The sequence below is a fragment of the Nuphar pumila genome, chromosome 4 (assembly GCF_984573655.1).
Source record: "Nuphar pumila chromosome 4, dmNupPumi1.hap1.1, whole genome shotgun sequence".
In the NCBI taxonomy this organism is placed as follows: Eukaryota; Viridiplantae; Streptophyta; class Magnoliopsida; order Nymphaeales; family Nymphaeaceae; genus Nuphar; species Nuphar pumila.
In genome coordinates, this window is record NC_143252.1 from 52,003,208 (window position 1) to 52,028,818 (window position 25,611).

At 37.6% G+C, this 25,611-nt stretch overlaps 1 protein-coding gene across 4 annotated transcripts in view; it reads left to right on the forward strand.

Moving 5' to 3' along the window:
- The first annotated feature begins 7,018 nt into the window (after window positions 1-7,018).
- The window catches only part of LOC149840215 (kinesin-like protein KIN-UB), a 149,591-nt gene continuing 130,998 nt past the window's right edge, over window positions 7,019-25,611 (forward strand). For all 4 annotated transcript variants that reach the window (XM_090003072.1, XM_090003073.1, XM_090003074.1 and 1 more), the window contains exons 1-3: window positions 7,019-7,296; window positions 8,022-8,122; window positions 8,217-8,339. In XM_090003072.1, coding sequence (XP_089859198.1) covers window positions 7,134-7,296; window positions 8,022-8,122; window positions 8,217-8,339 — 387 coding nt within the window. In that variant the 5' untranslated portion in view covers window positions 7,019-7,133. The remainder of the gene's footprint in view (window positions 7,297-8,021; window positions 8,123-8,216; window positions 8,340-25,611) is intronic.

Sequence of the window (25,611 nt, forward strand, 5' to 3'; positions counted from 1 at the left end):
GCTATTTTCAGTCTTTATTTCAATATTTCAAAACTTTGATGTGGGGCCCACCCAGTTGGTGCCATATCCAGAGGAGTTCTAACTCAGTCAAGACTATGTACCATTTCAAAACTTTCAATCTCAAAGTCTACTTTTGAATATCTTTTGAAAAACCTCTCATTTTCAAGTTTTAAAATCGTTTTTGAAAATTCAAGTGGGGCCCACTCGGGGTGGTGCCACATTTGAAAAAGTCAAGGTTAGATTAGGGTTAGTCAATGTCCGAGTTAGGTTAGGGGTTTAGAGGAGTCAAAAACAATTTTGAAAATCCATTTTATTTAAGTTTTAAACCATTGGGTTTTAAAGATTTTAAATTCAAGTTTTAAAAACCAAATGTGGGTCGATACTAGGTGGTGCCACATTTGAATTTTCTAGAGTTTAATTAGGTGTTAATTAGGGTTTAGTTAGAGTTCATTTAGGTTAGAAGACTCTAGGAAAATCGTTGCCCGTAGTAGATTTATTAGAAAGAGTCCTGAAAAAAAGAAAAACCTCTTAATTAACCTTAAATAAGTGACTTTTTGAAAACCTATAAAAGGGGGACTTCAAGAGGTCAAAGATGGGATCTTTTTCTCTCCCAATTTCATGGCCTCTCTCTCCTCTCCAGCCCTTCCTCCTTCCTCCATTGCAGCTGCAACCTCAAGGTAAAGTTTTTCATAATTTTTTTACTTTATTTAATATTTTCCATGTTTTTAACATGGATTTAACCATTGGCATCATCTCTTTCATGATTTTAACCATGGATTCAACCTCAAGAACCTCAAGCTCCATCCAAGAAGATGATCTAACCCTATTCCATGTTGTTTTTCATGATTCTAATCCATTAGAATCGTTTATGCTATTGTTTTTCATGTTCTTAACCAAAGAAATATGAGATTTATCCGTTAAATGGATTAAATCCATGTTTTCAAAGGTAAAAATAATTTCAGCCATGTATTCCCTGTGTTTTATTATTATTTTTATCATATTAATGTTCATTGCATGTGTTCCAACATTAAATTTAATTTTGTTTTGCTGTTATATATATTTTTATTGTTTTTCATTGTTAAATCATGTTTTTTTTAATGTTTTATTGGATTTTCATGTGTTTTGATTCTAGATCTGTGAAAAGCATGCTATTTCGCATTTAAATCTTTGTTAGAAATTATTGATTTTTTTATATGTGATACACGGATATGTTATTGAGTTTCTGTAAAAAAATCAGACGTTTTGGGATTTGAGAACCCTATTAATAAAATACAAAGTCAAATTAGGATTTCTGTTGATTAAAATCGTTGTTCAAATTCAAGCATAACTTGCAGATGCGTTATTTCTTTCATTCGATATCCGATTTAAAATCCGTAAAGTGCAGTAGATTCGTGTTAATGCCTAGTATTTATTGTAATTTTCCTTTGTTTTTATATTTCCGTTTACTATTTTTACTTTGTCATAAAGTCAGGTCCATGTTTTGAAACTCGTTCTGATTTAAAAAAACCTTAATTCAACTTGTGTTGGTCATAGATCCTTAACCGTAGATCCGATTCATGATCTATAAAAAAAGAAGTTCATTATTTATATGTTTATTATTCACTGTTGAAATCTCAAAATTTTAATTAAAGTCTGTTATTTTTCCCTGTATTTGCAACCAGAAATGCCTGTTTTAATCAATTTTACATTCATTAAATTTAAGTCCAGATTGCCAGAACGATATCTCCCTAACCAAATATGATTTTTCTGATATGTAAAAAAGGGATTCTCTATTTTTTTGTCTAATATTGCTCTGTAAAATTTGAAAAATTTCCATGGTAGATTGACCCCTAATTTGGGTCTGACAGTGAAACTGGCATGTGATTATGGGTAAAAATAACATATTTTAGAGTTTTAATGCAATTTTCAAATTGGAATAATGTAAAAATATATTTTTATGATTCCAATCTGATTTTAGAGTGATAACAAGTGCATGTGCTGATTTTTATCAATTTTGAAATCCATTTGATGCTTGAATGAGCCAAATTGCAAAACAGGGTGCCCGTAGGATCCTGAAACACTGCCAAAAAACAGGATTTTTGTGATATTTTTTATTTTTTATGCATAAGTTCATGGTTTTAGGGTTTGTTCATGTTTATAATCATGTTAGGACACTTCATGGTCGATTTGCTTGTCATTTGATTTTATTTAAATCCTAAACCCAAAGTTTTTACCAAAATATTTTCTGAAAACCCTGATTTCAAGGCCATAGTCTTGTTATCAGGGGCATTTTGGTTATTTGATCTCAATTTCGAAATCCCTAACCTAGATTTTCTTATTTTTGATCATGTCATATCATCTTGCGTTTGATTTATTTTCATTTGAGTTCCAAAACCTCATTTTTACAAAATATCTTTCTGAAAACGCTGGTTTCAAGGCCATATTCTTGCTATCAGGGTTATTTTGGTTATTTTGACCCCAATTTTGAATTTTCAAATATTATTTTCATATTTTTTCAATTTTATTTCATATTTTATTATGTTTATCTCAGAGAATCATGGAAAAAGGCTTATATCTAGCAAAATCTAGTAATTTCTAGATATTACTGGATAAATCTAGAATAGCCAACATTTCTTCATTAACAAGTTTGCTAGTTTTGCAGGGATATTGAAGACTTTATTTTCAGTTATTTAAATTCAATTAGTGATGTAAATTATGGTTAAACTTGGAATAAAAAATTCAATTCCTGCTTAAATTAGGATTTCCATTGCATATAGTTTGAACTTTGATATATAACTATTATGCTTGTCATTCATGTGCATATTTTTACAAAATCACCATGATCTACACGAATGACACGTGCACAAGCTCTTATAGAGTTGACAAACTCGGTGAAATTCGTATTTATGGCCATAGTCAGAATACGAATGAGACCCAAATTTGTGATCTTCGTATTAGCCACATTCAACCTACACTCTTAGGCTAACTTCAAAATGCACTACATTTCTTAAAACTCAAAAGGATTTTCTCAATTTTTTAAAGAAATATCTTTCAAATCCATATTCATTCACCTGATTCAATTTGCAAATCCCTATTCCAATTCAGAGAAATCAATTTTCTCAAATTTTTTTAAGCTTTCTCAAAAAATGATTTTCTCAAAACTTTGAGCTTTCAAATGGTAATTCAAGTATTTTTCAAAGTTCAAATCACGATTTTCCAAGTTATATGTTCAATTTCAAAGTTTAAATTTAGAAAAATCAACTTTTCCAAAGTTACTTGAAATTTCTCAGAAATCCATTTTCACAAAACACTTGGATTCTTCAGAAATCAATTTTCATTTTCCCCAAGAATATTCTTTCACCATGATTCACTATTTTCCGAGTGACATATTTTCCAAGTATTTCAAATCTCAGAAGCAAACATCATGTTTTCAAATCTGCATTTTTCAGAAATTCATAGCACATGCCTAATTCTTTATGCATTTAGGAAATAGAACACGATTTAGAGAAGTTGAGCAAAGCTAAGCACACTCTTGATCCTTGGTTCAATTACCCCTAGTAAAGGCGTCATGAATGATTGAACCTCGTACCGACAGGCGAGTCCCATTCTTCGAAATTATCCCGCATTTTAAAAACGGAGGCAAATTATTTTCATTTTTTTTTAAAGGTCAATTTGACTTGCAAAAGTAAAATTTTGCGATGATAACAACTATGCATCGAGTTCTCATTTACCATGCCAATAAAAGAAACAATTTATCATATATGTGTGATGACGATAGTGATTCACGTGATAGCGATTTAATTATATCTACGATGCTGTGAAGCGATTTCAATAGAAATCACTAAATGAGCAACGATTTGAATACGCAAATCGCAACCGCAAGCGAGCAACAATATAAATTCCACACGCATATGTTTAAAAATTATACTACATATATCTTACAAATCGACACTAGAAAACATATAATATCTTACAAATCGATATACATATCACATAATACATTACAAATCGATATAACAATTCATCATAATAGCTTATAAATCGATATTAACAAACAAAACAATATCTCACAAATCAGTAGTACGTTACTACAACCGCGATTTGCGATACATTGCATATACTGAGTGAATAAACGATAACGAATGGGCTAGAGACTCTTCCTCGCATCTATAACCAAGCATTCTTGTTAACAGGTCCCAACGTCCTATAAATATCTTTAATTTTTCAACAGTAGAAAAGCCAACATCCACCTGCAATAACAAAACAACGCCTTAATGACACTCACGATGACATACGTTCTTCAACAATAGCATGATGACATAGAAATGTACTCATGATGCCTTAATGACACTTGTTCAAATGTTTTTACGTCGCTGCTTTTTTTAATACTGCCTAACGAAAATGAAGAAGAAGAAAAAACTGTAAAAAGATATGGCCAACAAATCTCTCTATGATGCCCACCAATGATTGAACCAATCGATCGATTTATAGTTATCTCCATGAGGTAGGAACAAATCCAAGAATGTTTTGTAACACAAGGCAAGAACGAGAATGCGACAATGTGTTGTAACACAAGCTAAAAACCTGGACTCGCTGGAATGTGCAAAGCTATTTACCAGAGTATATTTTCGTTAAACACATATCTATCTTACATGAGGACATTTTCGTTAAACGCATACCTATCTTTTTTATATGTTATTTTATTATAAAATAATCATGAGTAATATTGGCATATGAATTATCACGGGTCTCAAGATATTCCTCCGTACACCCCCGAACACACCAATTTATTTTATGGGTAGAACACACAACCCCCATTCCTTAGAGACATTGACTGAAGGCCTAACACTATGGTTGTAACTGTAGAGGAGAAATCTCTGGTGTGCAGATCGCCCGAGGTCTCAAACGTCGATGGACTGTAAATGGAAGTTCGTCGGACATAATGGCAAACAAAAGTCATGTTGGCATCGACGGCTAAATCCCTGTGGATTGGCCAAAATTTGGCCCGTAACAAGGGAAGACAAGTCTGGGCGCTAACGACTAAGCAAGCAGCACAAACATTTGTCTCGAAATACAGCCTTCTAGAGATCGCAAATGCCGATGGGCTGAAGCTGCTCTGAATTTAATTACAAACAACTTTAGTGTTGACTCCATTGCTGATTTCTGCATCACTTTACCAAAAATTGTACATAAAGGCACTGGACTCAGTTTGGATAAAATTTTGCCAGATTTCTGTAGAGTTGTCGAAATCAATCAAAACAACTCCGATGGCATTCAAAATGCTATCCTCTACCGTCACTGAACCTAAATTCATTGGTGGATCGTAGAGTCCTCACCGGAGATGGCCGAAATTTACACATGAATAGTAAACTTTCTTTGTTTTTCGGCGATAACAGAGAATGCACAGTTTTGATTACTAAAATTACGATTTCTTTGTTGTTGTGCATTTTGCACGAAAACGAATCACAATTCCTTACAATTATTAAACACACACATCTAGCCTAAATCCATGCGTCTAATTATTCACAAACAACGAATTCGCAGAGATTTAGGGAATTAGAAAATGCTCACATATTCCGTTGTAGAAAATTTATCTGATGAGCTTCAATGCCACAATCAATCCGTTACGTTTCTTCTCTGGATCGTGTAGAGAGGTTCAAGATCTCTATAAGACACTTGAGGTAAGAAATTACTTTCCGGATGTGCGCCTTTTGCTGTGGAGGATGATCAAACGTTCACGCAAGCCCAAGCTCCTTCAATTGCCGGATTTTGATGAATTGAAGAGCCGATGAAACTCAAATGAGTTCTCTGGAATTTCTTCCAGTCAAGAGAGGAACAAAAGGAGAATTCATGACTTTCATTTCAGATTCAAAAGATATCAAAATACAGAAACAAAACCCATTTTATATGGGTGATAAACCACAAACCATGAAACTCAAAATGGGTGGTAAAGGAAAAACCGATTGATTTTCCTTTGATAGAACTTGAGGTAGGTTGGGGGACAACTCCACCACAGCTGGAGGTGTTTGTTTGCCCAATCAGCTTCTCTAACCGAACGCCCAGCTCAGCCTCCAGCTGAGCTACTGAAGGTGTGACGCAGTGAGGTGGCGCGTCACTTGAGGCTGATGCCTCAGTCGTGTGCACAGCTTGCGCACGGTCGGTCTAAACCAACTTGGTCAGTGCTGGGCTCAGTCGGACTGATCTCAGGCACAAGTCCTATCACATAATGCATGTGACAAAAGCGAGCTGAAATCCTTCCCCATGGGCCGCGTGCAATTTAAGCCTCCCCACGTTATTAGCCAACGATAGCGATCAGTACTTTGTTTCAAGGCATCAACAGTCCACCCACACCACACCCACCAGAGTTAAGTGTGCAAAGCGAGCTACATCATCTCGCCTAGGTGCTGTCCATATTAAGTTATTAACCGCCGGATGGTCCCATCTCGCCTAGTCTGGAAGGTCTCTCCACACCCCAATTTGGGTTTGGAGTCTGGGACTGGGTTCCTCTAGGCGCAATCTGCTTATTTCATGAAAAATTAGTGGCGTTTCATTTGGTCGGTCCAATAAAAGAAAAAGTTGTGAGCTAAAATTTCCTGCGAGGCTCTGACCGAGTTCTGAGCCTTTCTTTTGAATTTATAATCGGAAAAAACCACATACGGCACAAAGACCTGATCGTGCTGGCTCAGCCTGCCATACCTATAGTCATGGTCCCGACAATGTAAAACTCCAAGGTTTTGAACTCCTGTCTAGGGGCTTATGCTATGCATTGGCTTGCACAAAGGTGCAATGCCCACGAGAATCGAACCTTGACTGCCCGTTTAGCAATCAAGCCCCCACCCCACTACGCCAACCCCCCTCGGGGCGACCGCGTTCTGAGCCTGGTTCGATTTTTTTTTTCCTCTTTTCCTTGGGTTTGTCAGGATGGCGGGTGGGCCACGCGCCGCGCCCGAAAGCAAGCTCCGTACGTGCGTTGAATTGAACCGCCCCCCCCCCCCTTCCTCTGCCATTTTTCTCCTCTCTTCTCTCACTAGACTTGAAACGCAGGCCTCCATTTGTCATTCTCTCTCATTAATTCTTCTCTCCTGCATCCACTCTGTCCGTGGACTGGTTTCTGTTGTAGAGAGGATGATGGAGTGAGTGAGGGGGTGTAAAGCATGGCTAGCAGCGGGAGCTACAGGAATGGGACTCCAAGGGGACAGATGAAGATCGAGAGGCCCCTCTCCGTCAACTCCGCCGTCAAGTCCTCCGCCACCAAGCCCAGGCAGCCCCCCGCCCTGCGCCGCAGCACCATCGCCTCCCCCAAGGACGATTCTGCTGGTCCGTACCTCCTCTCCTCCCTTTCTTTTCCTTTTCTGAGTAAGTTTTGTGTGTTGTATGTTCTATCGTGATCTCTTGTCCCCCCCCTTTTTCTTCTACTGGGAAGTTTTGCGCCCATCGTACACGCGATTGCTACAATTAGGGTTTTGTTGATGAGCTTTGTGTTAGATGCAAATGGTTTACCCCTCTGGTTTATCCTAATAGTCTCGCATTCTGTTCAGCGATTTTTAGGTTAAAGCTGATTCTACATTTATTCTGCTTGGAAGTGAGCAATTGCTAGAGAGTGTATAGTGACTTTCGCTGTGTTTTAGATCTTTCTCGAATAGATCGTTTCCGTCTGTTGTCGCGGTTTGATTGCTTGCCTTGTGTTTCTGCAGTCGAACTTCTGCGGATGTGGCGATGGTTGTGTTTTTTTATAGAAGGAGATTTCACGTTCTCTTTGCTTTGATGCCCACTGGACAGGGATTTTTATCTCAATTTTTAACGCAAGTCGTTTACGGATTCGATCTCCCTGTGGAGTCTGGATTATGGGCGCCATTGCGTTTTTCTCTTTCTTTTTTTGTTTTTTGTTTAGTTATGCGGACATGTGCGGGTTGTTTGAGCGATCCTCCTTGTAACGTGGACGATTCACAACCAAATTGCCCATCGAGTATTGTTGGTTCTACTCGTTGCCAGTGCAATATTGTTTGGAAAATGATAAATAATTTTTGTTTGCCTTTATCTAGTTCCGGGGAGAGTTCGGGTGGCTGTCCGACTACGACCTCGGAATGCAGAGGAGTTGGTTGCAGATGCTGACTTTGCAGACTGCGTAGAGCTTCAGCCTGAGGTGTGTCTCATCAGGGCTATCTGAGTTTTTCATTTCCTTGTTGGGGTTCGGTGCTTCTTTGATCATTTCTGTTCATGGTTTATTTATGATCCAGCTCAAAAGGTTGAAACTGCGAAAAAACAACTGGGATTCTGACACGTATCAGCTTGATGAAGTCCTTACTGAGTTTGCGTCCCAGAAGCGTGTCTATGAAGTTGTGGCGAAGCCTGTTGTGGAGGTACTTTACAACAAACCTATGAACCGTGCACAACATTGCCTAGGCAAAATGTAGGTTGTTATTTAAGGGATAACTAGTCTACTTAAGTAGTTGAGGTTAGAACCCGATGCTTACTTGCAACAATGAGAAAATGAAACCTTCAAAATTGTTGTAGTAGCAACTATTCTTAGGTTATGCAACAAAGGCTGTATAATTCATGGGGTTGATGTGGGTTATATGAAAATGTGTCCTTGAATCTCAATCTAACATCTACAAGGTGTCTCATATTGTTTTAAAAACCATGTAGCTGAAGGAAAAAAAAACTCTACTTGGCAAACCATGTAGCCAAAGAAAAAAAACAACGCCACTTGTCAAGGATGTTAAATAGTTGATGCTTTTTGTTTCTCTTACACTAACCCAAAAAAATTGTTAAAACAGTGAAAATGAAAAAAAAAATAGGTAAGCCGACAAAAATGAGAGGTAACAGCGTGCACGTGTCAGTTATTTGGCACGATTAGATGTTGCTGGTGTATAATGCACATTTCATCATAGTTTACTCTTTTTAATAACTGTAGTGAAATGCTGGCCTAGGATAGATAGGACCCAAAAGTCATGTTCTGTCATGTCTTGCTGCCAGTTGTACAAAATCAATTCTGCTTTTGGTTTACAGAAGAAATGTGTTGGAAATTTTGAAAGCAAGCTTTCACAACATTTCGAGTGTCAGCAGGAGTTGTTAGGACATGTTTCACAATCTCATAATTGGTTCAAGGAATTTATATTTACTAGTTAGTAACTTTGTGTCATATTTCATATGCTTTATTAATGACACTCTTATAGTCTACATAACTACACTACCTTAGCAACATATCATGCTGTTTCCCTACAAACTAACATAAATAAACCAAATGTTCAGGCTAAGCACAAATTTATCAACTAAATTAAACTTAGAAGACATTAAAAAGCTAACAATGTGAACGATGAGATCAATCACCAATTAAAGGGGTTAGGACGTAATATGGAAGTCTGAATTGCTAGTTAACCACGTAAGTTGCAAATTCCAAGTTGGCGAGTTTCAATTTTCAATTCAACTATTTCATAACCTTCTGTAGTTTTCAGCTCTAAGCAACTTAGCCTTTTGGAAGTGTCAAATACCCTGCTGTGATAAGAAAATGACCAAACATAAATTCAATGTATATCCTAGTGAATAATGATTAAAATTTCATAGTTTTACTTGTTGATAGTCATTTTTCAATGGTGCCACCTTATCTTTTTTTCATTAATCTATTGCAAAATCTTGTTGATCAATCACCTTGGCAAGGTAGGTATCAATTTTCAACCTTCAGTAGACTAAAATATATGCGTGAACCCAAATTACATTGTGGTGGGACAGAGAACAGTTTAATCTGTTCATATGTTAAGTTGTTAAATGTGCTAATGATTCCTCAATGGTTAGTAGAATAGTGTTATATAAGTCACTGCTGTGGTTTCGTGGATTCTGTATGAATTGAGGGTAGAGAACCTCTAGAATTGGGGAACAGTTGAGTTTGATTGCATGCCTAATTATATTCAAATGTGGATACATGAATAACTTCAGTTTATGCAAGTGTAAGTTTACTCCACGTATGTAGTTGGGTTAACTGCTAGACTGCTAGTTACAATGGACATCATAGATAACAGGTCTTCTCAATCAACATTTAGGCATATTCTATTAAAGCAAAATATGAATACTACATCTCCATTTCTGAGCAGGGTTCTTAAATGTATTGCTACAAAACACTAGGAGTCTAGGATGTGCCTAATAATTTTCTAGATGGTCTCCTTGGAATGTGTGAGAGGTCATTTAATACATCATCAATCAAATGTGCCAGTAAGTTGGAATAACCTTGCTCCTTATGTATATAGAATTGAAAAAGGTATTTGACTGGGAAAGGCAAATTGAGTACTCTTGCTGGTTGTGTAACAATGGGCAAAATTGAGAAAGATGAGCAGTTAAACAACATGTAAACAAGTGATTGTTGAACCTTGAAGTCTCTATGCAGCAAACAGTAGCTGATGCATGCCGCATCTCTTTTGCATCATTTCACTGTTAATGGTCTACAAGTTGCCAAATACTACTAACCCTTGCTTGAGGATTTATCTAGCCAAGACAATGTGATGGGGTTTGATGGATGAAATTCATCTCCATCATATACCACCAAGGCTATGTAACATAGGCACTCTAGATGACCCAGTGTACCCGTGTCGACACGCTTGGGTACGGGTACGAGTACCAGGTGTGGCATGGGTCCAAATATGACCCAACCCAAAACCCAATTTCTTTTTTACTTGAAACTCATTTTTCTTTGATAAAAAAATGAGAGAGAGAGAGAGAGAGAGAGAGAGAGAGAGAGAGAGAGAGAGAGAGAGAGAGAGAGAGAGAAGGGGGGGGAGGCGTACCTGAGCCTCGGTCACTACCCCAAACCCTCCCTTGCATTTTATTTTATAAAGTAAAATATCTAACAACCCCCTCTTCTTTTAAAAAGATTTCGTCCACCCCCCAATCTCCCCAAAATATTATCCTCTCATATATATATATATATATATATTATATCCGTGTCTCCATACTCACAATTTTTGAAATCACGATGGCATACCTTACATACCCGCATCCGTACCCATGTGACTGTAAAAATTAGGACATCAATATGTATTGAACCCTAACTCAATCATCCAAGAGAGAGAGAGAGGACTTGAGAGAGATGAGGGGAACTTTTCTTCAAAAGAATAGAGGCTGCACACATAGAAAGTTGTGCGCTCTTGATTTTATAACTCCTTTCTTTACATTAGACAAGTATGCCCCTACCTCATTAGGGGTTACAACAATATTACAAGAAAGGGTAAAAGGGTCAAGGAGTTTTACAACTTAAAACACAAAACAACACATGGATTTACAACATAAAACATAGCATAATGTGTGGATCTTGAATCCTAATGATCCAAGATCCATTCCACACATCTTAACAGCCCCCCTCAAGTTTAACATGGTTTTGAACCATATCCAACTTGCTCTTCAGAAACCAAAACCTCTCCTTAGTGAGTCCTTTCGTAAAGAGATCTGCCACTTGATCATGGGTACTAATGTACTTACCTTCTAACTCAAGGTCCTCTCTCCTTTGTCTAATGAAATGTTGATCAATCTCAATGTGTTTTGTCCTTCCATGCCGAATAGGATTTTATGCAATTTTGATTGCACTATGGATGTCACAATAGAGAATTGATCTGGGACACACTTCCCAAAGCTCACTCAATAGATGTCGTATCCATATGACCTCTGTTGTAGATGCTGCCATGGACCGATATTCTAGCTTTGTACTAGACTGCGCTACAACTCTTTGCTTTTTGCTGTTGTATGAAATTAAACATTTTCAGAGAAAAACACAATATCTTGAAATAGACTTCCTTTCATCTGGATCTCCAGCCCAATCCACATCTGAGTAAGCTACAATTTAAACCTCATCACTTTTATTAGCATGTCTTTCTTATATACCAATCCATCTCCAATGGCCGCTTTTAGGCATGGTTGGCATTCTCGGAACTCGGTATCATATCAGCCACATGCAACTTGGTGACTTGGGCAAGTCATGGTTTTTATTAATTAAGCAAAAAATAATTAACAAATATATAATTTATAACACAACTTTAAGATAGGTTATAGAGATATTTTCAAAATATTGTAAAAAGTGATATTTAAATCATTGTTTTAAATTGAAAATATCATAAGATATTTGCTAATATATAAATATCATAGTTTTATTTTGATATTTATATTTTAAACATGAGATTTTGAAAAACTAGACAATTAGATGCATTAATTCTCACTTTAATATCAATTTTAATATAAATATTATCATGTAATTCTCTCTCTCTCTACACTAATAAAGTTCACTCACTCACAAAGAGTAGAAAATGTCTTTCCAAAAATCTAAGGTTGGAATGTGTTACTCTCTCTCGCCCCCATTAATACCATAATTTACTCACGAAGAGTACAAAACGACTTTCCAGAAACTCTTTCCAAAATCCTACTTTGGAAAGTGTTAAGTATAGAACTCTTTCCAAAATCCTGATTTGGAGCTTTTATTAGTCGTTTTAATTTTCAAAAAGACCTTTGAACCGATTCATTTTTTTGACACCTTGGTTGAGGCAATGATCAACTCGGTCGACTCGATTGAGTCTTGGTTGATTGCTGACTTGATCAAGTTTAGTCCCTAACCGAGTTATACTGATTTTTTGACTCGGTTAGGGACTGATCCGAGGCAACTCGGATGAGTCACGAATTGACTTGCTGAGTTTGCCAACTATGCTTTCAGGTATCTCAATATTCTCTTCACAACTTCCATGTGTCCTACTTGAGGATCATGCATGAATCGAGATACCTGGCTTACAACATATGCAATATCGGGTCGTGTAAACATTAGGTACTATAACATACCTATAATGCTCATGTATTGTGTGGGTTCTCTTTATGGAGGTCCACCTTCGTTCCTGCTTAATTTACGATTCATAATGCTAGGAGTACCAAAATGTTTGCAGTCTTTCATACTTGATCTCTCGAGAACATCAAGAATATATCTGTGTTGTGTAAGAGTAATAGAATCATCTCCTCTGTCTACTTGTACTCCTAAGTAGTACTTCAATGCTCCCAAGTCTTTCATTTGAAATTTCATTCCCAAGAGATCCTTGGCTTGAGTAATATGAATTTCTAAACTCCCAGTTATAATAATGTCATCTACGTATGTGAGGATGATGGTGATACATTCTTTGTCTCTAAATAAAACGAGAGAATGATCCGGGGCTGATTGCTTGAATCCACACTCTTGGACCTCAATTGAGAAACTTTCGAACAAGGACCTTGATGCTTGTTTTAGTCCATATATTGATCTTTTTAATCTGCAAAAATATTCCTGGCTATCTTGCTCACAATACCCTTGAGGTTGTTCCATATACACCTCTTCTTTCAAATCTCATGTAAGAACACATTTTTAACATCTAATTGATTTAAAACCCATCCATGATAACACTACTTTGATGCTTCCCATCTTGACATCATGTTTCATCATAGTCCAATCCATATTCTTGAGTGAAGCCTTTTTGCAACCAATCTTGCCTTGAATCTTTCTATGCTGCCATCTGGTTTAAATTTGACTTAGTGTCTTGATCTCCTCGTTGATTGCATCCACCCATCTTCAGTCTGACTTATGCCAAGAACAGTTGATGATCAAGGGAGAAGTTATCCTAACTTACCCATCTATCAATGGGATGTCTGACACACATTGATCTGCTTAATATGGGCTGTTTAAGGTTCTCGTGATTCTCTGATGTGGGGTCAAAAGCAAATCCTAAGGTTCCTGAAAGAGGACAGTGTTGTTCCTCTTCAAACATAAACCTGCCCAAATCTGGAACCATGGTGAGTATCAGGTGGCACTTAAGGAGATTCTGATGTGTCTACTTGATTAGAGCATGCTATTTCATGCCATGTGTGCATAGACACATAGTCTGTGACTGGAGGCTCTTTAGTGTGTAATATTTTTGGTACTGAGGAAATAAGTGTTAAGACGCATTTTTACTGCTCTTATATGGTTTTGGATTTGGGTCTGATGTGGATCCAAGATCCAAACCTGTGTTATGTAATTAGTTTTTATAACCAGGGGCTGTTTAGACTTTTGTATGATAGCCCTAATCAGGCTACATTATAAAGAACAGAATGACGTCTGGTGGAGTGTGCAGCTTTTGGATTTCAGTCGTTCAGCTTGTACATTATCGTTGGAGACTCTTCAGCAAATCCAGCCTTGCCTCGTTCCAGGTACGCTCATGCACCTTGCTGCTCTAACATGGTATCAGAGCATGGTTCATGATTGGGCGTGATCTGTCTGCGTTTCTTGTGCTCTTCCCCTGCGTGATCTGCCTCCTTTTCTTGGCCTGCAACAATCTATCATTTGATTCACACGAGTTTTTAAATAATCGTTCTTCCCTGTTTCTCTCATGTTATATATTTTTGCTCTCCAGATCAGATTCGGTCCTTTTTGACCACGAATTTGATTATTCTCTGATCATGGATTTTCTGCTGCACGATATTTTTTGGGTCGTTATTCTATGTGTCGTATATCTGGCTAGAATCATTATTTTTATGTATCAAGTCTGATTCCTCTTTTCTGCTCATCTTGGAACCTCTGTGTCGTGAATAGTATTTCTGTGTCGCTGAATATTTTATTTCTGTTTTGATTCTACATATGCTAGTACCATACCTGTGGTTTCTAAACCTGTGTCATGGATCGTTCCAAACTATTATGTCGTGAAAATAAAATTTGCATCTTGATTTTTTTTGTCGAATCTTATCTGTTTCTGCAGTAAACTTATCTTGTTAACAACAATCTGTGGTTGTTTTTGCATATATTTTTTCCTTGTTGACAAAGAGATGACAAAGGTGCAGTGAACGTGGTTTACATCAGAAATCTTGAATGTGTCATGGGTTAAAAGAGACCAAGCAGTTGTAGCTTATCTTACTTCTACTCTGTCACAAGAAGTTCTCATTGGAATCCCGGATGATTGTACAACCAAAGAATTATGGGACAACATAGTCAAAACATATTATCAAATTTCAGAGTCCAGAGTTATGTATTTGAAAAAAGAGTTCCAAAGCCTCAAGAAGGGATCCTCAAGCATTATGGAATATTTGAATAAAATGAAAGAGATCACTGACCAGTTAGCTCTCGTTGGAGAAAATGTTTCTGATCGTGACAAAGTCCAACATACACTCGCTGGTTTGAGAGATCATATCATGTTATTTCCACTACTTTGCAGTGTTTTCCTATTCTTTCATCCTTTGAAGACCTCAGGCCACGATTACTTCAGTTTGAGATGAATCTCAAGCATGCCACAGGAAATTCTGGGCCATCACATGACTCTTATGAAGTGTAGTTTACAGGGACAAATAAAGGAAGAGGAAGAGGGGGTTATTATCAAATAAAGGAAGAGGAAGAGACAATTATTATCGAGGAGGCTGTGGTTGTGGAAGAGATGGAATTCAACAAGGTAGAGGTGTGAGAATAGTCCAGAGTCGATGAACAAGAAGCCGCAAAGAAGAAAGTGAATGGGGCTGCAACTAATCACGTTTTTCCATTATGGAAAAATCGTGATCTCTTCAATACTTATAATGTAAAACTTAATACATGACCTAATACATGGCTATATGACACAAATAGCCCTAATAAGTTAGGGCATTTACAAGTTTGTCCAATATCAATTAGACATGTTACACAAGGGGAGTTTGGATTCGGACCCGGATCCAAACCTTAAGTACAAACACAAGTGTACCCAGTCTAATAGCCTCCCTCAAGTTGTGCATGATTTTGAATGATGGACAACTTGCCTTTTAGAAACCAAAACCGGCGCTTTGTGAGTCCTTTGGTGAACAAATCAGCCACTTGGTCTTCTGTTCTAATATAATGAGGCTCCATCTCTTTCTCCTCAATCTTCTGTCTGATAAAATGTTGATCAATCTCAATGTGCTTGGTCTTGCTGTGATGAATAGGATTAAGAGATATTTGAATAGCACTTTGGTTGTCACAAAAAAGAAAGCAACCAACAATCAGCTCCTTTAACTCTGTTAACAAATGTCTAGTTCATGTCACTTCTGCCGTAGCAGCAGCCATCGCTCTGTATTCTGCTTCCGTGCTAGATCTAGCCACTGCCTTTTGTTTTCTGCTACTCCAAGAAACAAGATTGACACCAATGAAAACACCATACCCTGAAACTGACTTTCGATCATCAGGATCCTCGGCCCAGTCCGCATCTGAATAAGCAATGATGTCATGAGCATTATTCATGGATCTGCTTTTGGTGTACAAGAGTCCATCTCCAACAATACTCTTCAAGTACCTCAGTATCCTTTTTACTACATCCATGTGTCCCGTCCTTAGCTCATGCATGAATTGAGAAATTTGATTCACTGAATATGTGATATCGGGCCTGGTAAAGGTAAGATATTGAAGCATTCCCACTAGACTCCGATATTTGGTGGGATCATGATACAAGTTTCCGTCTTGCACACTTAGTTTCTGGTCAAGCGCACTAGGAGTAGCAAGAGGCTTGCAATCTTGTATTCCACCATTTTCTAACAGATCTAGGGTTTATTTATGTTGGGTCAAAGTAAGTTTATTTCCTTGATTATCCACCTCTATTCCAAGAAAGTACCGAAGGTTTCCAAGGTCCTTCATTTTGAACCTTTGACTCAGGAGATCTTTAGTTTCTTGAACGTGATTCTCACTGCTTCCTGTAATAATTATATCATCAACATATATCAACAAGAAGGTAGTAAACTCCTTGCCTCGAAGAATAAAAAGGGAGTGATCCAATTGTGATCGATAAAAACCATGCTTTTGAATTTCTAGGGAGAAACTCTCAAACCAAGATCAAGATGCTTGTTTCAATCTATAGAGTGCTCGATTTAGTCTACATACATACTCCTTTGAATCTCCTTCTGTGTAGCCTGGCGGTTGTTCCATGTATGCTTCTTCCTTCAAATCTCCATGAAGAAAAACATTCTTCACATCTAGCTGACTTATTCTCCAACCATAATCTACAACCAATGAAAGAACAATGCGAATTGTGCCCATTTTCACAACTGGACTAAAAGTTTCATCATAGTCTTGTCCAAACTCTTGGGTGAATCCCTTTGCTACAAGACGAGCTTTGTATCACTCAACACTCCCATCCGGTTTGTATTTGATTTTGTAGACCCATCGTGACCCAACAACATTCTTATCTGGAGGTCGGGGGACAACTGTCCATGTTTGACATTGGTACAAGGCTTCCATCTCTTCACTCATAGCTTGAATCCATTTTTTGGAGTTAATGGCTTGATGAAAATGTCTAGGCTCGGTCTCTTTCTCAATCTGTGACAAAAATAACTGAAAATCTATAGTGAAATTCTCATAACTGACCCACCTTTCAATGGGATGCCGAGCTCTTTCAGATCGCCTGATCGGAATGGCTACTGGATTAGAAATTGGAGAAGTAATGTCATTGGATGAATGAAACATAGGCTCTTCTTGTTCAATATCATCCGGAGTCAAGGGTGAGTCCCTTTCTCTTCTCCTATAAACTTGCCCAGCAAACTTGTTAATCTCTGGAGGATGTTCTATTTCAAGTTCTTGTATGCCACTATTTCCATCTTGACAGGATGTTCCTTGAGCACAGGAAAAAAAACTCATTGTTGGTTGCAGGAAATAACTCTGCACTGAGCCATGGATCATAAAATAGCGCATTCATATTGGTTCGGGCAGAAACATATTCTCCATCTCCAAAACCATTTTCATCAAAAACTACATTCCTAGATATCTTGATTTGTCTGCTGTCAGGATCATAACACCTGTAACCTTTGTGATGATCTGCATATCCAACAAACCTACACTTTGATGCCTTAACCTGAAACTTGTTTCGCAGAGAAGAGAAATACGAACATAACACATGTAGTGATGTATTTTCTAAAAGCTTCATGGGTAGACGATTAATAAGGTGAACAACAAAGCGAAAAGCCTCTGTCCAAAGTCCTATGGGAGTACGACTGCCGTGCATCATGCTCATAGTGCTTTCCACAATGTGACAGTGTTTCCGTTCTGCAACTCCATTCTGTTGGGGCGTATGCAGGCAACATACTCTACGAGTTATCCCATTATCTTGGAGGTAATTGATAAAATCCCTGGAGGAGTATTCCCCCCCCTCACTTTGGAAATGTAAAATATTGCAAGAAAAGTGAGTTTTGACAAATGCATGAAAACAACGAAAAATAGAGAAGACTTTCGATTTATTCTTCATGAAATATATCCAAGTGAAGCGGGAGAAATTATCAATAAAAATAACATAATATTTGCTGCCAGAATTAGAGGGATTAGGAGCCGGTCCCCATACATCGGAACGGACGATTTCAAAAGGCCTTGAAGCTCTCTCATTTATTGAATGGAAAGGAAGAACATGACTCTTACACATTTGACAACTTGAACACATTTTATTAAAATCAAGCTAGACTCAGGAATAAGACCATCAGATACTAGTCGCTCAACAAAGACTCGACCACAATGACCAAGACGCAAATGCCAAAAATTGGGCTTATTACATTTATTTGAAGATTGCAAACTGAACACATGAATATTCTTTGACGACATAGACTAAGGAGATGACTTCAAGGTAGGTCGAACACAAGTAGAAGGATCCTTCTAGAAGACATACATATTTTCTCGGCGTTCTCCTCTAGCGAACGTCTCATTCGTTTGTAGATCCTTGACATAAACAAAAGATAGAGTAAATTCAACGGAAGAATTGGTATGATCAACAAGCTTAGAAACAGAAACAATATTTTTTGTAATATTTGGGGCATGAAGAACATTAGACAAATGGAGTGAGGATTTAGGCAAGGGGATAAAAACATTTCCAATGTGGGTGATGGGATGGTGGGACCCGTCTCCAGTGACGATGTTACTTTTTCCAAAATAGGGAGTTAAAGTAGAGAATTTACCCGCATTACCTGTGACATGAGTAGCTGCTCCGGAATCAATATACCACACTCCTTTATCATCACGCTACAGATCAAGTTCAGACAACGTTGCCAAGAGAAACTCTTTCACATAGCCACCAAACTTTGAAGAGTTTTCCTTTCGTCCTGACGAGCTCTCACCCCTTTGGAACTTTTCTTTGTTATGCAAAATTGTGCCAACAATTGGCTTTTATGTGGCCTCGCTTGTTGCAAAGATAACAGGTGGGTACGTTTTTTACATTATAGAGAGGTGAAGCATTCGGGGTAGGTAATAGCCCACGTTCCTCTGGAGTACCTCGTCCTCGTCCTCTGCCACCACCAAAATTATTATCACCATGTGCCGGGCCAAAAGAAGCCCCAGTAGCAAGAACCTGTTCATCGGTCTCATGAGACATCCCTTTCAAAGTCATCTCATATTGAAGTAATTTGGCTTGCAAGTCTTCAAATGATGGTAGATCAGGCAGGCATAACAAGGAAGTCGAGAGAACATGAAATTCCGGTCCCAATCTATTCAAGGTTTGTTTGACCTTGTCTTTATCTGCCACTTCATACCCTACAACTGCAAGTTGATCACTGATGATCTTAACCTTATTCAAGTACTCCATGACGAATATGGAACTCTTAGTCAGGAGTTGAAATTCACGCTGAAGAAAGGAAATTCTAGCTTCTGATATCTGAGAGTACGTCTTCACTAGTCTGTCCCACAATTCTTTTGCTGAGCATTCATCTGGAATTCCTACCAATACTTCTTGAGAGATAATGGAGATGATAAAAGCAACTGCAGCTTGATCACACTTCATCCAAATCTTATATTGGGGATTTGGAATTTCTTGTATGAGATCAGCCTCATTTCCATTCTTAGTTTCTTGTATGATAAATTCTGGAGGGGCTGGGATTGATCCAGTGAAATGTCCAGAGAAACCTTGATTTCTAATAAAAGGAAGAATTTGTCTTTTCCAAATCAGGAAATTGGAATTGGTAAGTTTTTCAGAAATGAGTTGACCCACAAAATTAGATGAGAGAAATGACTGAGAAGAAGAATCCATGACTAATTTTTTTTTTTGAGATGTGCAATTAGTAGAACAAAATGAAGGTATCTGCAGATCACAATGCAACAAGTCTCGACTTTCCCTTTTTTTTTTTTTGAAAAACTCGAGTACTTAACTTGAACGAGAAATAATAGATCTGGTGTACATATCCAATCTGATTTCAAAGTTGTATACGTAAGATTGCACAAAGCAATAACAAATGTAAAGAGGCAGCAGGCTAAAATCGAGGATTAAGGAAGAAAGGTAGATGAAGAAAGGTAAATCTAAAAGGAAATTTTAGACTACAGATCTGATTCTAGCCAGTTATCGGATTTGATGCACAAATCTGGGAAAACAAAACCCGATCCAACAGACAAACCCGATATGCAAGAATAACGTAAAACGAATCAAACAAAACAACACAAAAAAATGACGTGAAACTGATTTGGTTCAAGGACAAATCAATTTCAGGAAATAGGGTTGTCGTGAAATGGATTTGACGCAAACCCAGAGAAGTTTCAGTAGGCAAAAGTATCATGAAACCCAACTCAGTTACAGATCTGAAGAACATAATCATAATCCAGAGAAAACTGGAGAAGAATAGAATGGGGAGTAAATATTAAAGACACAGAACAACAAATGAATAGAAGAGAGATAAGGAGAAGGGTTAGGTCTCTTAGGAACGTACCTGCTGGAAAAACCTTCAGCCCTTGGATCAGAGATGCTCTGATACCATGTGAAAATAGTCCAGAGTCGATGAACAAGAAGCCGCAAAGAAGAAAGTGAATGAGGCTGCAACTAATCGCGTTTTTCCATTATGGAAAAATCGTGATCTCTTCAATACTTATAATGTAAAACTTAATACATGGCCTAATACATGGCTATATGACACAAATAGCCCTAATAAGTTACAACATTTACAAGTTTGTCCAATATCAATTAGACATGTTACACAAGGGGAGTTTGGATCCGGACCCGAATCCAAACCTTAAGTACAAACACAAGTGTACCCATTCTAATAAGAGGCATTTTACCTTTTCCTAATACTTCAAACACCAACAACGTTAATATTGGAGGCAGAAGGGTCCCAATATGTTTTATATGGGAGGGTGTTGTGTGTTCTCTCCCGAAGACGCACTGTTTGCTACAGTGTATGTTCGGGGTCCGAATGAGCGCCACATATATAAGCACGTGGGGCTCGTATCCCCGTGTGTGTCGGCATCACTTAGCATCGGAGTCTGGTGCGGTTGCAAAGACTTAAGTACCCTTTCCTGCTATTCTCGCTATGAAACGACGATTCGAGAAAAGGACAAAAATGCCCTCTATCCAAAAAAGGAAAACGATGGTTCAAGAAAAGGTCAAAAATGTCCTCCATCCAGAAAGTCGAGGATGATGTTAACTCTTCAAAGTCCAAACGTTCCATTTTCGCCCTAAGCAGTAAACTTTTGCACCATCTCCTGTAACAGGAGCTCCCTTTGACGACGCACCCTTTACTGTCGTCTGCTACCTCCGGAGTAGCCTTCGTCGTCGTCTCGAGTCCATGTTCCCGCCTTGGTTTTTAGCTTGTGTTACAACACATTGCCGCCTTCTCGTTCCTGCCTTGTCTTACAAAACATTCTTGGGTTCGTGTTCCTACCTAGTGGAGATAACTATAAATTGATCGACTGGTTCGATCATTAGTGGGCATCATAGGGGCATTTGTCGGCCATCTCTTTTTACAGTCTTCTCTTCTTTTTCGTTGTCGTTAGACAGTATAGAAGAAAGCAATGACGCACAAACATTCCAACAAGTGCCATTAAGGCGTCGTGAGTACCTTTCCATGTCATCATGCTATTGTTGAAGAACGTATGTCGTTGTGAGTGCCATTAAGGCGTTGTTTTGTTATTGCAGGTGGATCTTGTCCTTTCGACGGTTGAAAAATCAAAGATATTTGTAAGACGCTGGGACCTGTTGACAAGAATGCTTGTTTACAAATGCGAGGAAGGGCCTCTACCCCATCCGGTATCGTTCATTCACTCAGTATATGCAATGTATCGCAAATCGCGGTTGTAGTAACATACTAACGATTTGATTCACTCTTGACTTGAATGTTCCAATAAAAGAAATGCAAATCAATAATGAAGTAGACGATCATGACAATACACTTGATAAAGGTGCAGACACTGGGAATGTACATGATAATACACTTGACTCTGTTCTCGTAGAAGGAATGCAGTTTAATAATGAGGAAGCTGTATATAAATTTTATAATGATTAGTCCTTAAAACTTGGCTTCAGTGTTAGAAGGTATTCTTGGTCAAAAAATGCACAGGGTGTCATGGTGAGAAAGAATATGTTTGTTCTAAGGAAGGTTGAAATAAGTCAAGTGAAAATCCAACAAGGAGCAAGCCGGATTCAAGATGTTGATGTCCAGCGAAAATGATGTTAAGAAGACTTCCGAATGAGAAATACGTACTTCGTACTTTAATCAGTGATCATAACCATGATTTAGCAGCTTCATTTATGACTCCTATGTTAAGGTCATATCGTAAAATAACTGAAGCGCATGCTGCAATTGCCGATAACGCCGGCATTGCACCAAGGAAGACATACAATTTGTGTGCGCAGATAGATGGTGGACGCGAGAATGTGCCATTCACACCTATGGATCTAAGAAACTACTTGAGAAGGAAGAGGACATATAACATGAAGAATGAAGAAATATGTTCTTTGGTTGATTACTTATAAAAGAAATCAAACATTGACCCTGGTTTCTTTAGTGCAATGCAACTGGATGAAGATGGATATACTGCGAATATGTTTTGGGTAGATTCAAAGTCAAGAATTGATTATTAATGCTTCAATGATGTGCTTGTTTTTTATACGACAGTGAAGATTAATACTGAACAATGGCCATTTGCACAGTTTGTCGGAGTGAACCATCACTCACAGAGTTGTATATTAGGCAGCGCTTTTTTGTATGACCAGACTAAGGAAAGCTTTGAGTGGTTGTTCAGAATATTTACACAGGCAATGAATGAGAAGCAACCTGAAGCTGTACTTACAGATGGTGATCACGCAATTGTGGCGACAATGTCTCATGTATGGCCAGATGCACATCATCGCCTATGTTTGTGGCATATATTTCAAAATACAATAAAGAACATATGACACATATTTAATCAAAAGACAGAGTTTGACAAAAAGTTTAGAAGGTGTGTACTTGAGAGCGTAGAGGAGCTCACCTTTATGTCTGAATGGGAGGAAATGATTCAGATGTACGACATTGAAGACTGTGTGTGGTTACAATTTATATGTTGAAAAAGAGAAGTGGGCATTGATATATGGAAGACAATATTTTTGTGCAAGTATGATAAACACACAAAGAGCTGAATCTATGCATGCCACACCGAAGAAAGCCCTGTATTCATGTTTAACAATGTCTCGCTTTATGGAACAATATGAATTATTTGTAGACGGTCTTAGACAGAATGAGCTTGAACAAGATGTGAAATGCTTCAATACATGCCCTGTAACTTTGGGCATGAAAATATTGATGCGACATGCAAATCTGTATACACTAACTGTATTTAAATGGATTAAGAAGGAGGTTATACAGGCCATGAATTGCAACATAGAAGGACACGTGCAAACCGAGAATATGCACAAATACCATATTGTATGAGAGGACGAAAGGCATCCGAAAAGGCAAGAAGCACATATTACGTACAATGTTCACAACGGAACAGTGGAATGTACGTGCAAAATATATGAATTCAAAGGTATTTTATGTCGTCATGCATTAAAGACACTTAATCAAGAGAAGATACGAGAAATACCTGAGTCATATTTAATGCGAAGATAGACGAGACAAGCAAAGATTGAACTGCTGGATACAAATAATGTCAGTCAACCTGCTGTTGATGAGAAGTGCCACATAGCCTCCCGTTACCAACAACTATGTAGGTCACTTATGCATATTGCAGATTTGACATCAAAAAGTGAAGCATATGTATGTATGAGAAAAGTGTCAAGAAAGTTACTTGAAAACGTGCAGTTAATTCACAATCAGTCTGTTGCAGCTCACGAAGACCAGTCCAAGAAAATATGAGCGAACAACGGAGGTGAAAATCATGCTTTTCTTGCCACTCATGAGAAGTTGCGCTGAAGCGTAAACATCATCTTCAACAAGTCAGGAGTGAACGTTGTAGATTATGATGAAAAAATTCACCTAGCAAAGGGTATCAAAAGAAAACCTGCCTCTGATCGCAGTCGTCGGAGGACAAAGGGTGCATTAGAATTGCTTGGCAAGAAAATGTCTAAGAAACAACCAATCTCTAAGCAAAAGCAACCAAGCCCTTCACATCAACAAGTACATAATGCATTATATTGCTTCTCATGTAAATTGCATTACGTGCAACTTATTAATATTTAACTTGTATAATTTTCAACATACATCAATACTCTATAGACATGCACACTACAACGTTGTAACCTTCAATCCTCCCAACCAGTTTTTTCGGAACGATAACTTCAGTTTTACAAGTCTTTTGTTTTATAATCAATGTTGGGAGGATGTTTGCATTTCTTGTGAAACTTAATGTAATGTTATATATTGTTCTGTTTCATGACAGACTCAGATCAATTCGAAAGCGAACTATGGAACACAAGTATCGCGTGTGAATTCTGTTTAAGTCTTACCATAAAGTTAGTTGTTATGCCTCTTTGCATGAACCAATTTCTACATTGTCGAATTTGTTAAGAGTTTAACAAAACAGGAGGTGAATATGCTTATACACTTGATGGTCTTATTAAGAAAGTGTTTTTGGATGAAGCCATTTTCATGAATCGTGAGCCACAAAAATAGAATTGTTAATATTTTTGTGGATCACCGTTCATGAAAATGACTTCATCCAAAAAGTTATGGAACACAGGAATGACATGTGAATTCTGTTTAATAATGTATCTTTCACATGTATAAATCGTTGTAATATGTATCATTCACATGTATAAATCGTTGTCTCATCTAGCTTACAGAGCTACAATTTTGATATCGTAGGTAAATCACCGTTGCTCAGTGCTTATAAAATTAGTTAAAATCGTTGTCTCATCTAGCCTTCACATATACAAATCGTTATACATATACTGTAGTTGAATCGTTGCGCAAAAACCATAATTCGTAGTTTGTTAATATTGATTTATAAGTTATTATGCTGAATTTCCGTATCGATTTGTAATATATTTTGTCGTATGTATATCGATTTGTAAGATGTTATGCGTTTTGTAGTGTCAATTTGTAAGCTATTATGCTTGATTTTCGTATCGATTTGTAATATATTATGCGATATGTATATCGATTTGTAAGATATTATGTGTTTTGTAGTGTCGATTTGTAAGCTATTATGCTGAATTTTTGTATCGATTTGTAATATAATATGCGATATGCATATCGATTTATAAGATATTATGTTTTTCTAGTATCGATTTGTAAGATGAACACACACATGTAGTGTCCTATTGCGATCTACACAATGACATCTATTTCGGCTACAACTAGATGAAAATCACAATGTGCATGAGTACAAATCACGATAAAAGTGCACGGACAAATCGTTGTCTCATCTAGCCTTCAAATATACACATCATTGTACAACCCAGTCCAATCAATCCCCCACCTAAACCCATAAATACAAATCGACGTGAAATTCAACAAAAATAT